The sequence below is a fragment of the Capra hircus genome, chromosome 16, assembly GCF_001704415.2.
Source record: "Capra hircus breed San Clemente chromosome 16, ASM170441v1, whole genome shotgun sequence".
Taxonomy (NCBI): Eukaryota; Metazoa; Chordata; class Mammalia; order Artiodactyla; family Bovidae; genus Capra; species Capra hircus.
Genome location: NC_030823.1, coordinates 6,023,292 through 6,042,107, shown reverse-complemented (window position 1 = coordinate 6,042,107; position 18,816 = coordinate 6,023,292). Strand labels below are relative to the sequence as shown.

At 40.5% G+C, this 18,816-nt stretch overlaps 1 protein-coding gene across 1 annotated transcript in view; it reads right to left on the bottom strand.

Moving 5' to 3' along the window:
- LOC108633268 (lymphocyte transmembrane adapter 1-like) overlaps positions 981-18,816 on the bottom strand; it is a 69,360-nt gene continuing 51,524 nt past the window's right edge. Inside the window, 1 exon segment of the mRNA XM_018059934.1 lies at positions 981-1,757. Coding sequence (XP_017915423.1) covers positions 981-1,757 — 777 coding nt within the window.

The window sequence follows — 18,816 nt, the reverse complement described above, 5'->3', positions numbered from 1 at the left end:
CCTGGGTTAGTGCAGCAGCTCACTAATCTGACTGCTGCCCCTTCTTGCCTCATTGAAGGTGAATCTGTTCCATAAAGTGCCAGTGTCCTTCTTTTCCTGAACCTGGCTGCCTCTAACTCCCTTACCCTACACTGGTAAGAGCTGCCACATCAGGATTCTTAAACAGAAATCAGGAAGAACCTAAAGAAAAAGAGAATAGAGGTAAGAGAAAGGCTGACGCTCTCATTATGGCCGTACAGGGAGTTAACTTTAGGGCTACAAAGGTGGGAGGACACAAGCAAACACCTAAAGTCTGTTTTTGTTGTGGCCAGGATGGACACTTCAAGGGACAATGCCCCCAAGGCAAGCAGAGGCCACCACCAAGGCCTTGCCCCACTTGCAAGGGAGATCACTGGAAGAGTAATATCCTCAGGGACATAGGTTTCAGGGGTCAGAAACTCAGACACAAGATGAGGATTTACAGGGCCCAGGGCTTCCCACTTTGGCTTCTGTCCTCATGACCACTCGGGAGCCTCAGGTGACTCTAACTAGAAGAGGCCATCCTGTTAAATTCCTACAGGATACAGAAGCCACTTTCTCAACCATCCTGTGTAATGCGGGTCCTCCTCCTACTAAGTCAGCTACTAAAGGTGGCATTTCTGGAAAGCCAATTACAAAATTCTTTACGCAACAGCTGAGTTGTAACTGGGATTCTCTTCTTTTTTCTCATGTGTATATTTACATGAGCTCAGTCGTGTCCGCCTCTCTGACTCAGCGACCCCATGGTCTGCAGCCCGCCAGGCTCCTCTGTCCAAGGGATTTTCCAGGCAAGAATACAGGAGGGGGTTGCCATTTCCTCCTCCAGGGGATCTCCCCCACTCAGGGATCGAACTTGTATCTTTTGCAACTGCCTGCATTAGCAGGCTGATTCTTTTCTACTGCGCCACCTGGGGATCCCAAGTGAGCACAGGGTGCCTGGCGTGCTGGCCGTGGGGTGAAGGTCAGTGGCAGCAAAACCCCAGGAGGTAAGGAATGGGGAGGGCGATCACTCCAGGCCGGCCGACCGGCTCCTCCTTGGTGAGGCCAAGGGATCCCCCACACTCTGTCCACGAGGGACGCAGCGTGCTGCCCCAAAGTTCTGATGGGGAGACGCTCCTCGAGGGCCCAGTGGGCCGGTAGTGGGGCCAAGGACACCAGCTGGTCATATCGGGGATGGCTCTGGCACCCTCACCTCCATCCCCCGGCCCTGGCGGGCGGCGGTATAGGCACTGTAGCCAGCAGGTGACCCGTGCACACTCAGAGGAGCGCACCACCATGGGTGGGCAGGGGCGCCAGGGGCACAGGCCTTCCTCCTGGTCCAGCACGCGACATCGGCGGACAGAAGGCCCAAAGGTCAACAGAGCGGGGCCAAGGTGGGCTGGGGAAGCGAGATGTACCAGGGTGCAGCCCCAGGGATCAGAGGACGGGACGGAAGAGGTACCAACAGCGTACGGCCACGTAGGCCCCTGTGGCAAAGACGCGGCAGAGGCACGGAACCCACGGTGGAGGTGGGGCGGCCCCGAGCGACAGAGAGGGGCCCGGAAGCCATTCACAATGACCCGGAAGTGAGGCAGCTTCCGCGTCACGCCACGGAATCTCACTGCCAGGCGCCTCCAGCACAGGAGCGGTCCCCTGGCTCCCCGGACGTCTCCTGCCTTTCCTGGCCCCCATGGGCCCCCATCTTGGGGCTTGCGCCCACCACCACCAACACCCAGAGCCACTGCTGGCCCTGGAGAACACTGTCTCGCCGAGTACCGGCGCCTCCACGGCCCTCACAGGCAACTTGCTCTGCCCAGCTTCCCCCCTCAGGGACTGAGGGCGCTTCTCTGCCCAGAGACGCCACCGGCCCTGGAGGCCAGGGAAAGACGCCCACATGAGGCGAGGGCGGTTAGGTCCTAAACAGGGTAAGAGGGGGCTGGGCGGCCACCCGTGTGGGGCGGGCGGGAGGCGGGGAAGCCGGAAGTGATGGGGAAGGGCAACAAACAGGCACAGAGAGGGCCGGGGACAGGGGCTCCTGCGCTGTCAGGTGATCGGAAAGACCCAGTCACGGCCAGTCACCTAGTTTTCAAGTAGGAATATTGCTATTTTTAAAGAAAAACACGTTCACACCTGTTACCCTTATATATACAATCAGCTGACTGAGTAGAATGATTTGAATTTTTCATGAATATAAAGATATTTTGCTGCTTTATTTTCTAAAGGTATACTACAGATTTACAATCCAAACACTAACAGAGATGAATTTCAGGTGTTCAGTGCATTCATCACCTTTTGGTAATTTTTTTTTCTTTTATGTTTTATTCATCCTGTTGAGTATGTAATGGGTCCTAATTTTCTTGAATACGTATTTTTCCTGAGGACTAATGATATTATGCAAGTAAGTTTTTGGGTCATCCCTTTCTTTTGCCCACTTTTGTTGGGTTATTTGCCTTTACATTAAACTTCTTTATAATTGGGACTATGAGTCTTAGAATAATATATATTTCAAATAACTTTCTCCATACTTTGGCCTGTGTATTAATCACAAAATGCATTTGGTAAGCAGAAGTTCTTATTCATAATATATTTCCATTCCTTATATTTTCCTGTGTAGTTATTACTTTTCAAATCCTGGTTAAGAAATAATTCCTATTCCAGATGTTGAAAATGTTTCCTTATGCTTTATCTTCTAAGAGAGAATTCTATTTTTATTTGCACTTATATCTATAATGTATCTAGAATATATTTATGTGTTTAGTGTGAGGTTGCTGTTGTTGTTTAGTCACTAAGTCCAACTCTTTGTGACCCCATGGACTACAGCCCTCCAGCCTCCTCTGTCCATGTAATTTTCCAGGCAAGAATACTGGAATGGGTTGCTGTTTCCTCCTCCAAGGGATCTTCCCAACCCAGTAATAGAACCTGTGTCCGTGTCTCCTGCTTGGCAGGTGGATCGTTGCCACCTGGGAAGCCTTTAGTATGAGGTAGGTGGTTACATTATTATTATTTTTTCTGTGTACTTATTTAAACAAACTCATTCAATTTCTTAAAAAGAGTACAATTTCCTCTCACTTCACTGCAGTGGAACATTTCTTACACATAACATAACTTTATAAAGTATTAATATATGTTTGTCTGGCTTCTGTTTTATTCTGTTTTACTGGCTTTTTTTTTTTTCTTCTTCCTATTTTTACACTAATGCTTCACAATCTTATTTATCAATGGTTGATAAGAGTCTTGATATCTGGTGGTAAATGATGATGATACCACCAATTGAGATACCTAATGATTTTGCTTTATAGAAACTTTTTTTATGTTATTAAGTGGAAGAATTGCTTGAGTATTAGTATTAGTTGCTTAGTCTTGTAAAGACTTTGCAACCCCATGAACTGTAGCTCACCAGGCTCCTCTCCATGGAATTCTCCATGAGAGAATACTGGAGTGGGTAGACTTTCCTTTCTCCAGAGGATCTTCCTTACCCAGGGATAGAACTGGGGTCTCTTACATTATAAGCAGATTCTTTACTGTCTCAGTCGCCAGGGATTTATCTTCTTGCTAACATTTTGCCGTTAAATAACAGCTATCTCACTAGTAAGCTTTTTGCTTTAAAGTGAATTTTACCTTCACTGATTGTTCCCAAATCTGATACTGTGAGGTAGAAAGTTAGGCATAGGCAATGAGAGGTGGCCTAGCTAAAAATGATTCCAGGTGATCTCTATAAAACCCACCCCAAACAAGCTCCAGTGTGGCCCAGGAGTGTTCACAGATATGCTACAAAGTAACCACAGAGACTGCTCCAACGCTATGTATGTGCCCTTGAAAGGCAAAGGATACAAACTAACCACAAGGACTTCTCCAGCTCCTAGACTCTTGCCCTTGATGCATAGTTGTGTCCTCAAGTGGCCTTAGGCAGCTGGGAGCCTATTAAATGTTCACAGATATTCTATACATACGTGCATCTGATTAAAACAGACTGAATTATGGAAAGATATGAGCAATACTGTATACTGTTATGCAACTTGCAACTGTCAGTCAAAACTGCCAGTCCATGCCCCCTAGATGAATATGCAAAAGCCCTTTCTTGAAAACCCTTCTGACCTCATCATTCCAGCAGCAGTGCCTCTCTTGGACCAGCCCGTCTCTCCCTTGAGGTGTCCTTTCTGTTCTTTCTTTAATAAACTTGTTTTTGGCACGAGTAAGACCTCAGATTCTTCTTTGTTTCCTTATCAAGAACCAAGGCCCACAAAGGAGGATGCTCTTCGACCCTTCCCAAATCTGGTAACGATACCAATAAGTGATAGACCTCAACTTGAGGGTGAGAGAGTCACTTGCAAAAATTGTATTGAAAATAGGGTGCCATGGGTAACAATATGAAACCAGGTCATTTTCAGGAGGGATGACAGATTATTCCATATCTGTCTGCTTACATCTGACATATTATGTTGCTATCTTCAGAACATATCCTATGGGACTTTTGTAATATCTAGTATCTGTAGAAGAAGAACTTGCTACTGTCATATTGCTTGGTAAAAAATGCATTATCTCTTTTGAGTCCCATCTTTGAGAAATCCTTTCTATTCTTGGGGAGAAAGGTAAAAGAAGGCTCTGAGTTGTTTTTTTCTTATAGCTGTCAAGTATATTGAATGTCTGGGGTTCTATCAGGAGCTCTTTAAATATATGCTGAAAACCTGCTCAACATGTCATTATTAGTAATATGCATAGTATATTGGATTTTAAAATATCAGCATTACTATAAGTCAAGGAGAAATCATGTGAAGGTTAATGGGAGAATATTTCTATATCACTTTTATAGGTAGATACATTGACAATAAAAATATATAACAATAATTCTAAGAGTCTCATCTTTCTCATATTAGTCACAAAGTTCTGTGAATTTTGCTTATGAATACACATCTTCCACTCATACAACTTAACTCCCTCTAACTTTTCATCCTCACTTTCGCCATGTTTTGTACATATTGGGAACGGAAGTGACTTGTACCACATAGCAAACAAGTACATTTCAAACACATCATATTTATCTAACACCTGCATATGATTTGCTTTTTTGGTTTGCAATGTCTTTCTCACATTTTCACATGGACTTCTCGGTGACACTTCAAGAATCAGCTTGTGCTCACTCTTTTTAATCTCACATGTACCCTCCACCTTGTTCTCCATGGCAGAAAAATAATTTCAACATAAAGCGAGTGTCCCTTTCCATTGAATTCTGGATTCTGTTGTCAGATTGTGGAATTTCGCTTACTCCTTATGATCTGTTGTTACTAATGGGAATGATAAATATATCATGATGGTTACATTACCTATTATGAGTATAATAGGTTTAGGAACAGAACAAGGTCCTATGTCTATTATATGTCTTTATTTATTGTAATGATTATTGATTTTTCTCATCTTGCATTTCTGAGATATTATGAGCTCATTAAGGAAGACTCTGACTTTTACATAATCTGTTATTGACAGGTCAGTTTTCATGTACTGTAAACTTAAGGCCATGCCTAGAGCTAAATTGTGCTTGCTGCTGCTGCTGCTGAGTCACTTTAGTTGTATCTGACTCTGTGCGACCCATAGATGGCCTCCTACTAGGCTCCTCTGTCCCTGGGATTCTCCAGGCAAGAACACTGGAGTGGGTTGCCATTTCTTTCTCTAATGCATGAAAGTGAAAAGTGAAAGTGAAGTCACTCAGTTGTATCTGACTCTGCGCGATCTCATGGAAGGCAGCCTACCAGGCACCTCCGCCATGGGATTTTCCAAGCCAAGAGTCCTGGAGTGAGGTGCCATTTCCTTCTCCGAAAAATTGTGTTTATTAATCTTTATAATAAACAAAGTACTTAATCAGATGGTTGTATTGATGGCTATGATGATGTTATGTTAATATTTTTGCAAAATACACTATTTTCTGAAAATGTATGTATGTACATACACTCTTGAGAGTCCCTTGAACTCTCAAGGAGATCTTGAGGGCTCAAGGGGATCCAACCAGTCCATCCTAAAGGAAATCAGTCCAGAATACTCACTGAAAGGACTGAGGCTGAGGCTGAAGCTCTGATGTGCAGCACTGACTAATTGGAAAAGGCCCTGATATTGGGAAGGATTGAAGGAGGAGGAGAGGGGACAACAGAGGATGAGATGGTTGGATGGCATCACTGACTCGATGGACATGAGTTTGAGCAAGCTCCAGGAGTTGGTGATGGACAGGGAAGCCTGATGTGCTGTACTCCATGGGATTGCAAGTAGTTAGACATGACAGAACAACTGAACTTTCAGTTCAGTTCACTCACTCAGTCGTGTCTGACTCTTTGCGACCCCACAAACCGCAGCACGTTAGGCCTCCCTGTCCATCACCAGCTGCCGGAGTTTACCCAAACTCTTGTCCATTACACAGGCCTCTAGGGCTTCCCAGGTGCTTCAGTGGTAAAGAATCAGCCTGCCAAGCAGGCTAACCTGCTTCAGTCCCTGGGTTGGGAAGATCCCTGGAGAAGGAAATGGCAACCCTCCCCAGTCTTCTTGCCTTGGAAATCCCATGGACAGAGAAACCTAGGGGGCTATAGTCCATGGGATCACCAATGAGTTGGACATGACTTAGTGACAAAACAAAAATGGAAGAGTCCTCTAATCTCCCCAGAGGAGGGAGAAGGGTGGAAGAGAGATGGGAGGTAGGCAGGTTGACAGGAGTCTATCAAAGTTACAACTCATCCTCAGGGCCTTCTTTCCCTAACCAAACTAGAAATTTCAAGTCAAAGAACATTTGAAATTACATTATACTATTGCTACTCCAATGATTAAATTGGAGGAGTAAAATTCAGATAGATGTGTTTTCTGCATTTCCAAGAAATTAGAGACTCTGAGCATGCCGACAGAAGAAGTTCTTTGGCTCAAAACCTGTAGCATGATTCCAGAAGAGGACAGGGGATACGTTTTGTGGTTGTTGCTGTTTTGCCCCTGAATTACATTGACTTCCACTCTCCCAGTTCCATGAAGAATAAACCATTGCCATCCTCTAACTTAACCAAATTAGATAACCTATTCCAGATTCCAGCTGTAAGGATCTCTTTCCTGGAATCACTTCTGTAGCATATGGTTTCTATTTTGTCTCATTTTATCCTTGATTAATTTTTTCAAGAAACAAATTTTTTATACTTGGTCATATTAATTCTCATATAACTTAACATCCATGTAGTTGTGTAATTTTTCTTCTCATTATTCTTCAAATATAAATTTAAATGTAAATACTATGGGTAACTTCTGAAGAAGAAAGTGTATGATTGTATTGAAATGGGTGCCATGGGTAACAATATGAAACCAGGTCATTTTCAGGAGGGATGACAGATTATTCCATATCTGTCTGCTTACATCTGACATATTATGTTGCTATCTTCAGAACATTCCTATGGGACTTTTGTAATATCTAGTATCTGTAGAAGAAGAACTTGCTACTGTCATATTGCTTGGTAAAAAATGCATTATCTCTTTTGAGTCCCATCTTTGAGAAATCCTTTCTATTCTTGGGGAGAAAGGTAAAAGAAGGCTCTGAGTTGTTTTTTTCTTATAGCTGTCAAGTATATTGAATGTCTGGGGTTCTATCAGGAGCTCTTTAAATATATGCTGAAAACCTGCTCAACATGTCATTATTAGAATATGCATAGTATATTGGATTTTAAATATCAGCATTACTATAAGTCAAGGAGAAATCATGTGAAGTTAATGGGAGAATATTTCTATATCACTTTTATAGGTAGATACATTGACAATAAAAATATATAACAATAATTCTAAGAGTCTCATCTTTCTCATATTAGTCACAAAGTTCTGTGAATTTTGCTTATGAATACACATCTTCCACTCATACAACTTAACTCCCTCTAACTTTTCATCCTCACTTTCGCCATGTTTTGTACATATTGGGAACGGAAGTGACTTGTACCACATAGCAAACAAGTACATTTCAAAACACATCATATTTATCTAACACCTGCATATGATTTGCTTTTTTGGTTTGGCAATGTCTTTCTCACATTTTCACATGGACTTCTCGGTGACACTTCAAGAATCAGCTTGTGCTCACTCTTTTTAATCTCACATGTACCCTCCACCTTGTTCTCCCATGGCAGAAAAATAATTTCAACATAAAGCGAGTGTCCCTTTCCATTGAATTCTGGATTCTGTTGTCAGATTGTGGAATTTCGCTTACTCCTTATGATCTGTTGTTACTAATGGGAATGATAAATATATCATGATGGTTACATTACCTATTATGAGTATAATAGGTTTAGGAACAGAACAAGGTCCTATGTCTATTATATGTCTTTATTTATTGTAATGATTATTGATTTTTCTCATCTTGCATTTCTGAGATATTATGAGCTCATTAAGGAAGACTCTGACTTTTACATAATCTGTTATTGACAGGTCAGTTTTCATGTACTGTAAACTTAAGGCCATGCCTAGAGCTAAATTGTGCTTGCTGCTGCTGCTGCTGAGTCACTTTAGTTGTATCTGACTCTGTGCGACCCCATAGATGGCCTCCTACTAGGCTCCTCTGTCCCTGGGATTCTCCAGGCAAGAACACTGGAGTGGGTTGCCATTTCTTTCTCTAATGCATGAAAGTGAAAAGTGAAAGTGAAGTCACTCAGTTGTATCTGACTCTGCGCGATCTCATGGAAGGCAGCCTACCAGGCACCTCCGCCATGGGATTTTCCAAGCAAGAGTCCTGGAGTGAGGTGCCATTTCCTTCTCCGAAAATTGTGTTTATTAATCTTTATAATAAACAAAAGTACTTAATCAGATGGTTGTATTGATGGCTATGATGATGTATGTTAATATTTTTGCAAAATACACTATTTTCTGAAAATGTATGTATGTACATACACTCTTGAGAGTCCCTTGAACTCTCAAGGAGATCTTGAGGGCTCAAGGGGATCCAACCAGTCCATCCTAAAGGAAATCAGTCCAGAATACTCACTGAAAGGACTGAGGCTGAGGCTGAAGCTCTGATGTGCAGCACTGACTAATTGGAAAAGGCCCTGATATTGGGAAGGATTGAAGGAGGAGGAGAAGGGGACAACAGAGGATGAGATGGTTGGATGGCATCACTGACTCGATGGACATGAGTTTGAGCAAGCTCCAGGAGTTGGTGATGGACAGGGAAGCCTGATGTGCTGTACTCCATGGGATTGCAAGTAGTTAGACATGACAGAACAACTGAACTTTCAGTTCAGTTCACTCACTCAGTCGTGTCTGACTCTTTGCGACCCCACAAACCGCAGCACGTTAGGCCTCCCTGTCCATCACCAGCTGCCGGAGTTTACCCAAACTCTTGTCCATTACACAGGCCTCTAGGGCTTCCCAGGTGCTTCAGTGGTAAAGAATCAGCCTGCCAAGCAGGCTAACCTGCTTCAGTCCCTGGGTTGGGAAGATCCCTGGAGAAGGAAATGGCAACCCTCCCCAGTCTTCTTGCCTTGGAAATCCCATGGACAGAGAAACCTAGGGGGCTATAGTCCATGGGATCACCAATGAGTTGGACATGACTTAGTGACAAAACAAAAATGGAAGAGTCCTCTAATCTCCCCAGAGGAGGGAGAAGGGGTGGAAGAGAGATGGGAGGTAGGCAGGTTGACAGGAGTCTATCAAAGTTACAACTCATCCTCAGGGCCTTCTTTCCCTAACCAAACTAGAAATTTCAAGTCAAAGAACATTTGAAATTACATTATACTATTGCTACTCCAATGATTAAATTGGAGGAGTAAAATTCAGATAGATGTGTTTTCTGCATTTCCAAGAAATTAGAGACTCTGAGCATGCCGACAGAAGAAGTTCTTTGGCTCAAAACCTGTAGCATGATTCCAGAAGAGGACAGGGGATACGTTTTGTGGTTGTTGCTGTTGTTTGCCCCTGAATTACATTGACTTCCACTCTCCCAGTTCCATGAAGAATAAACCATTGCCATCCTCTAACTTAACCAAATTAGATAACCTATTCCAGATTCCAGCTGTAAGGATCTCTTTCCTGGAATCACTTCTGTAGCATATGGTTTCTATTTTGTCTCATTTTATCCTTGATTAATTTTTCAAGAAAACAAATTTTTGCATACTTGGTCATATTAATTCTCATATAACTTAACATCCATGTAGTTGTGTAATTTTTCTTCTCATTATTCCTTCAAATATAAATTTAAATGTAAATACTTATGGGGTAACTTCTGAAGAAGAAAGTGTATGAGAAACATATATATATATATATATATATAAACACACACACACACACACACACACACACATATATACATGTGTAAAGTAAACGAAAGAAAGTGAAGTTGCTCAGTCATGTCTGACTTTTTGCGACCCTATAGACTGTAGCCTACCAGGTTCCACCATCCATGGAATTTTCCAGGCAAGAATACTGGAATGGGTTGCCATTTCCTTCTCCAGGAGATCTTCCTGACCCAGGCATTGAACCCAGGTCTCCCGCATTACAGGCAGAAGCTTTATTGTCTGAGCCACCAGGGATAGACAGATGGGTATATATATATATGTATGTATACACACACACAAATATATGAGTTATCCCCTCATATTTGAAGGTGATCTAGTTGATAAAATTTTGATCCTAGCATTCTTTTTGGGTGATTTTTTGAAAAGTTTTATTGGAATGTGGTTGCTTTTCAATGCTGTGCTAGTTTCTAATGTATAGCAACAGGAATCAGCATACTTATACTTACATCCCCTCCCTTTTGTACTTCCTTGTTATTCAGCTCATCACAGAGCATTAGGTAGAGTTCCCTGTACTGTAGATAACATTCCAACTATTGATGTTTTTAAAATACATAAGATATTGCATTATATTACTACTGAGCAGTCTGATGGCTAGCCCAATCCTTGTCAGAGTGTAGATGCAGTCCTTGGGAATATCAGCCTGTTGTGTATATTTGTGGGTTGGGAAACAGTTGAAGGAAGACCCTAACTTGTACATATCTTTTCTAGTTTATGTACAGATGGGTGTCCAGTTTAAAAGGCAGCTACATTATGCCATGAAACTCACAAAGATCATTTTTTATTACTTCCATGTCCAGCTTCCCCAAAGGGCAATTCCACTCATGGGACTGGAGATACACTGAATTCATGGTGACTTTGAAAGAAAGGAAGAAGAAAGTTGAATGTCCACAAATGTGTGTTTAGTTTAAACCAATATTCATCTCTTCTGATAATGACCTGTGAATACATAGGCTAGGTGTCAAATATTGTGAAAGAAAAAGATCATAATTATCCTGGGGAACCAGAGAGAAATAAGAGGTCAATGGGAGCATTCCACGCTATTCTATTTAGTGCATATTCAGTATTCACCACAACACTGATGCATATTTTTCTGACCTAAGAGATTCTTTTGTGAACATTTTTGTACTTAAGCCTTTGCTGCTAAGTTGCTTCAGTCATGTCCGACTCTGTGCGACCCCGTAGATAGCAGCACAACAGGCTCCTCTGTCCCTGGGATTCTCCAGGCAAGAATACGGGAGTGGGTTGCCATTTCCTAAGCTTTTACAGATGAGCAATTCAAGGCTATATACCTGGAAGTGGAGTTTTGGGATCATGTAGAAGGGCATCTTAAACTTTCTCAGGTATTAGCCAAATGAAATCTAAAGTACCAGAAAATATTTCTGTTTATATGCCAGCAGTGTGTTAGAGTTTCCTTTACATTTTTATGAAAGAATAATATTTTAGACTATTTAAAATCTATATTAAACAGGTGTATAGTAGTATCATTGTCATTGTTGTTCAGTCGCTCAGTTGTGTGTGACTTTTTGCAACCCCATGGACTGCAGCGCGCCAGGCTTCCCTGTCCTTCACCATCTCCCGTAGCTTACTAAAACTCTTGTCCATTGAGTTGGTGATACCATCCAACCATCTCGTCCTCTGTCGTCCCCTTCTCTTCCTGCCTTCAATCTTTCCCATCATCAGGGTCTTTTCTAAGGAGTCAGCTCTTCACATCATGTGGCCAAAGTATTGGAGCTTCAGCTTCAGCATCAGTCCTTCCAATGAATATTCGGGACTGATTTCCTTTAGGATTGACTGACTTGATCTTCTTGAAGTCTTCCCCTATGCCACAGTTCAAAAACACCAATTCTTCAGCACTCAGCCTTAAAAATTAGTATTTTAGACTATTTTAAATGCATAGTATAGGTGGACAAGGGGATCATATAATCTTTTCATTGGAATATTCCTGATCATCAATGCCATTGATTATTCTTTTGTTTTCTGATTATTTTGATGATTCTTCAGCAGATTACCTGCCAATCCAAATTTTTCATCAATTATGCTATTGGTCTTTTCCCTTTTTATGTGTGTACATTTAATATGTATCTTTGAGACTAACATTGCTGACTTAGTAACATTGTATATTTGTCATAGTACTTAAGGTCAAATTTTTATTTTTTTATTATTATTATGTTTTTAATTTTAATTTTTACTTTATTTTACTTTACAATACTGTATTGGTTTTGCCATACATTGACATGAATCCACCACGGGTGTACATGCATTCCCAAACATGAACCCCCCTCCCACCTCCCTCCCCACAACAATCACCTGCATCATCACCGTGCACCAGCCCCAAGCATGCTGTATCCTGAGTCGGACGTAGACTGGCGATTCAATTCTTACATGATAGTATACATGTTTCAATGCCATTCTCCCAAATCATCCCACCCTCTCCCTCTCCCTCTGAGTCCAAAAGTCCGTTATACACATCTGTGTCTCTTTTGCTGTCTTGCATACAGGGTCATCATTGCCATCTTTCTAAATTCCATATATATGTGTTAGTATACTGTATTGGTGTTTTTCTTTCTGGCTTACTTCACTCTGTATAATCGGCTCCAGTTTCATCCATCTCATCAGAACTGATTCAAATGTATTCTTTTTAACGGCAGAGTAATACTCCATTGTGTATATGTACCACAGCTTTCTTATCCATTCATCTGCTGATGGACATCTAGGTTGTTTCCATGTCCTGGCTATTATAAACAGTGCTGCGATGAACATTGGGGTACATGTGTCTCTTTCAATTCTGGTTTCCTCAGTGTGTATGCCCAGCAGTGGGATTGCTGGGTCATAAGATAGTTCTGTTTACAATTTTTTAAGGAATCTCCACACTGTTCTCCAAAGTGGCTGTACTAGTTTGCATTCCCACCAACAGTGTAGGAGGGTTCCCTTTTCTCCACACCCTCTCCAGCATTTATTGCTTGCAGATTTTTGGATCGCAGCCATTCTGACTGGTGTGAAGTGGTACCTCATTGTGGTTTTGATTTGCATTTCTCTAATGAGTGATGTTGAGCATTTTTTCATGTGTTTGTTAGCTATCCGTATGTCTTCTTTGGAGAAATGTCTATTTGGTTCTTTGGCCCATTTTTTGATTGGGTCGTTTATTTTTCTGGAATTGAGCTGCATAAGTTGCTTGTATATTTTTGAGATTAGTTGTTTGTCAGTTGCTTCATTTGCTATTATTTTCTCCCATTCAGAAGGCTGTCTTTTCACCTTGCTTATATTTTCCTTTGTTGTGCAGAAGCTTTTAATTTTAATTAGATCCCATTTGTTTATTTTTGCTTTTATTTCCAGAATTCTGGGAGGTGGATCATAGAGGATCCTGCTGTGATTTATGTCGGAGAGTGTTTTGCCTATATTCTCCTCTAGGAGTTTTATAGTTTCTGGTCTTACATTTAGATCTTTAATCCATTTTGAGTTTATTTTTGTGTGCGGTGTTAGAAAGTGATCTAGTTTCATTCTTTTACAAGTGGTTGACCAGTTTTCCCAGCACCACTTGTTAAAGAGATTGTCTTTACTCCATTGTATATTCTTGCCTCCTTTGTCAAAGATAAGGTGTCCATATGTGTGTGGATTTATCTCTGGGCTTTCTATTTTGTTCCATTGATCTATATGTCTGTCTTTGTGCCAGTACCATACTGTCTTGATGACTGTGGCTTTGTAGTAGAGCCTGAAGTCAGGCAAGTTGATTCCTCCAGTTCCGTTCTTCTTTCTCAAGATTGCTTTGGCTATTCGAGGTGTTTTGTATTTCCATACAAATCTTGAAATTATTTGTTCTAGTTCTGTGAAAAATATGGCTGGTAGCTTGATAGGGATTGCATTGAATTTGTAAATTGCTTTGGGTAGTATACTCATTTTCACTATATTGATTTTTCTGATCCATGAACATGGTATATTTCTCCATCTGTTAGTGCCCTCTTTGATTTCTTTCATCAGTGTTTTATAGTTTTCTATATATAGGTCTTTAGTTTCTTTAGGTAGATATATTCCTAAGTATTTTATTCTTTTCATTGCATTGGTGAATGGAATTGTTTCCTTAATTTCTTTTTCTACTTTCTCATTATTAGTGTATAGGAATGCAAGGGATTTCTGTGTGTTGATTTTATATCCTGCAACTTTACTATATTCATTGATTAGCTCTAGTAATTTTCTGGTGGAGTCTTTAGGGTTTTCTATGTGGAGGGTCATGTCATCTGCAAACAGTGAGAGTTTTACTTCTTCTTTTCCAATTTGGATTCCTTTTATTTCTTTTTCTGCTCTGATTGCTGTGGCCAAAACTTCCAGAACTATGTTGAATAGTAGCAGTGAAAGTGGGCACCCTTTTCTTGTTCCTGACTTTAGGGGAAATGCTTTCAATTTTTCACCATTGAGGATAATGTTTGCTGTGGGTTTGTCATATATAGCTTTTATTATGTTGAGGTATGTTCCTTCTATTCCTGCTTTCTGGAGAGTTTTTATCATAAATGGATGTTGAATTTTGTCAAAGGCCTTCTCTGAATCTATTGAGATAATCATATGGCTTTTATTTTTCAATTTGTTAATGTGGTGAATTACATTGATTGATTTGCGGATATTGAAGAATCCTTGCATCCCTGGGATAAAGCCCACTTGGTCATGGTGTATGATCTTTTTAATGTGTTGTTGGATTCTGATTGCTAGAATTTTGTTGAGGATTTTTGCATCTATGTTCATCAGTGATATTGGCCTGTAGTTTTCTTTTTTTGTACTCTTTTTAGGTTTTGGTATTAGGGTGATGGTGGCCTTATGGAATGAGTTTGGAAGTTTACCTTCCTCTGCAATTTTCTGGAAGAGTTTGAGTAGGATAGGTGTTAGTTCTTCTCGAAATTTTTGGTAGAATTCAGCTGTGAAGCCGTCTGGACCTGGGCTTTTGTTTGCTGGAAGATTTCTGATTACAGTTTCAATTTCCGTGCTTGTGATGGGTCTGTTAAGATTTTCTATTTCTTCCTGGTTCAGTTTTGCAAAACTACATTTCTAAGAATTTGTCCATTTCTTCCACGTTGTCCATTTTATTGGCATATAACTGCTGATAGTAGTCTCTTATGATCCTTTGTATTTCTGTGTTGTCTGTTGTGATCTCTCCATTTTCATTTCTAATTTTATTGATTTGATTTTTCTCTCTTTGCTTCTCGATGAGTCTGGCTAATGGTTTGTCAATTATATTTATCGTTTCAAAGAACCAGCTTTTGGCTTTGTTGATTTTTGCTATGGTCTCTTTTGTTTCTTTTGCATTTATTTCTGCCCTAATTTTTAAGATTTCTTTCCTTCTACTAACTCTGGGGTTCTCCAATTCTTCCTTTTCTAGTTGCTTTAGGTGTAGAGTTAGGTTATTTATTTGACTTTTTTCTTGTTTCTTGAGGTATGCCTGTATTGCTATGAACTTTCCTCTTAACACTGCTTTTATAGTGTCCCACAGGTTTTGGGTTGTTGTGTTTTCAGTTTCATTAGTTTCTATGCATATTTTGATTTCTTTTTTGATGTCTTCTGTGATTTGTTGGTTATTCAGAAGTGTGTTGTTCAACCTCCATATGTTGGAATTTTTAATAGTTTTTCTCCTGTAATTGAGATCTAATCTTAATGCATTATGGTCAGAAAAGATGCTTGGAATGATTTCGATTTTTTTGAATTTATCAAGGTTAGATTTATGGCCCAGGATGTGATCTGTCCTGGAGAAGGTTCCATGAGCACTTGAGAAAAAGGTGAAATTCATTGTTTTGGGGTGAAATGTCCTATAGATATCAATTAGGTCTAGCTGGTCTAATGTATCATTTAAAGTTTGCATTTCTTTGTTAATTTTCTGTTTAGTTGACCTATCCATAGGTGTGAGTGGGGTATTAAAGTCTCCCACTATTATTGTGTTATTGTTGATTTCCCCTTTCATACTTGTTAGCATTTGTCTTACATATTGCGGTGCTCCTATATTGGGTGCATATATATTTATAATTGTTATATCTTCTTCTTGGATTGATCCTTTGATCATTATGTAGTGGCCTTCTTTGTCTCTTTTCACAGCCTTTGTTTTAAAGTCTATTTTATCGGATATGAGTATTGCCACTCCTGCTTTCTTTTGATCTCTATTTGCATGGTATATCTTTTTCCAGCCCTTCACTTTCAGTCTGTATGTGTCCCTTGTTTTGAGGTGGGTCTCTTGTAAGCATCATATAGAGGGGTCTTGTTTTTGTATCCATTCGGCCAGTCTTTGCCTTTTGATTGGGGCATTCAACCCATTTACGTTTAAGGTAATTATTGATAAGTATGATCCCATTATCATTTACTTTATTGTTTTAGGTTCGGGTTTATACACCCTTTTTGTGTTTCCTGTCTAGAGAATATCCTTTAGAATTTGTTGGAGAGCTGGTTTGGTGGTGCTGAATTCTCTCAGCTTTTGCTTGTCTGTAAAGCTTTTGATTTCTCCTTCGTATTTGAATGAGATCCTTGCTGGGTACAGTAATCTGGGCTGTAGGTTATTGTCTTTCATCACTTTAAGTATGTCTTGCCATTCCCTCCTGGCCTGAAGAGTTTCTATTGAAAGATCAGCTGTTATCCTTATGGGAATCCCCTTGTGTGTTATTTGTTGCTTTTCCCTTGCTGCTTTTAATATTTGTTCTTTGTGTTTGATCTTTGTTAATTTGATTAATATGTGTCTTGGGGTGTTTCGCCTTGGGTTTATCCTATTTGGAACTCTCCGTGTTTCTTGGACTTGGGTGATTATTTCCTTCCCCATTTTAGGGAAGTTTTCAACTAACGATTATCTCAAGGATTTTCTCATGGTCTTTCTTTTTGTCTTCTTCTTCTGGGACTCCTATAATTCGAATGTTGGAGCATTTCATATCATCCTGGAGGTCTCTGAGATTGTCCTCATTTCTTTTAATTCGTTTTTCTTGTTTCCTCTCTGATTCATTTATTTCTACCATTCTATCTTCTATTTCACTAATCCTATCTTCTGCCTCCGTTATTCTGCTATTTGTTGCTTCCAGAGTGTTTCTGATCTCATTTATTGCATTATTCATTATATATTGACTCTTTTTTATTTCTTCTAGGTCCTTGTTAAACCTTGCTTGCATCTTCTCAATCCTTGTCTCTAGGCTATTTATCTGTGATTCCATTTTGATTTCAAGATTTTGGATCATTTTCACTATCAATATTCGGAATTCTTTCTCAGGTAGATTCCCTACTTCTTCCTCTTTTGTTTGGTTTGGTGGGCAACTCTCCTGTTACCTGCTGAGTATTCCTCTGTCTCTTCATCTTGATTATATTGCTGCGTTTGGGGTGGCCTTTTTATATTCTGGTAATTTGTGGAGTTCTCTTTATTATGGAGCTTCCTCACTGTGGGTGGGGTTGTATCAGTGGCTTGTCTAGGTTTCCTGGTTAGGGAGGCTTGTGTTGGAGTTCTGGTGGGTGGAGCTGGGTTTCTTCTCTCTGGAGTGCAGTGGAGTAACCAGTAATGGGTTATGAGACGTCAAAGGTTTTGGAGTAACTTTGAGCTGCCTGTATATTGAAGCTCAGGGGTGTGTTCCTGTGTTGCTGGAGAATTTGCGTGGTATGTCTTGTTCTGGAACTTGTTGGTCCTTGGGTGGAGCTTGGTTTCAGTGTAGGTATGGAGGCATTTGATGAGCTCCTATTGCTTAATGTTCCCTGAATTCAGGAGTTCTCTGATGTTTTCAGGCTTTGGACATAAGCCTCCTGCTTCTGGTTTTCAGTTTTATTTTTACAGTAGCCTCTAGACTTCTCCATCTATACAGCACCGATGATAAAACATCTAGGTTAAAGATGAAAAGTTTATCCACATTGAGGGACACTCAGAAAGGTTCACTGAGTTACAAGGAGAAGAGAAGAGGGAGGGGGTAGTTAGAGGTGATTGGAATAAGATGCGGTGAGATCAAAAGAGGAGAGAGCAAGCTAGCCAGTAGTCACTTCCTTATGTGCATTCCATAGTCTGGACCGCTCAGAGGTATTTATGGAGTTATACAGGGAAGAGGAGAGGGAGGAAATAGACAGAGGTAGCCAGGAGGATAAGAGCGAGGAATGAGAAGGAGAGAGACAGTAACCAGTTCCTGCCAGTAACCAGTTCCTTAGGTATTCTCCACCGTCTGGAACACACAGAGATTCACAGAGTTGGATAGAGAAGAGATGGGGGAGAAAAGAGACAGAGGCCACCTGGTGGAGAAAAAGGAGAGTCCAAAGGAGGAGAGAGTGGTCAAGCCAGTAATCTCACTCTTAGGTAAAATTGGGTAGTGAAGTTTGGGTTTTTAAATGTACAAAATTGACAACAAAAACCAAAGAGCAAAGATTAAAACTCTAGAGTAGAGGTTGGATTTTCAAAAATACAAAATTAAAGAAAAGAAGCAGAAGGAAAAAGGAAAAAAGAAAAGAAAAAAAAAAGCCACAAGAATTATTAAAAAAAAAAACAACAATAACCACCCAAAGACTATATATGGCGTTTGCCTTAAAAAAAAAAAAAGTCTTTTTTTTT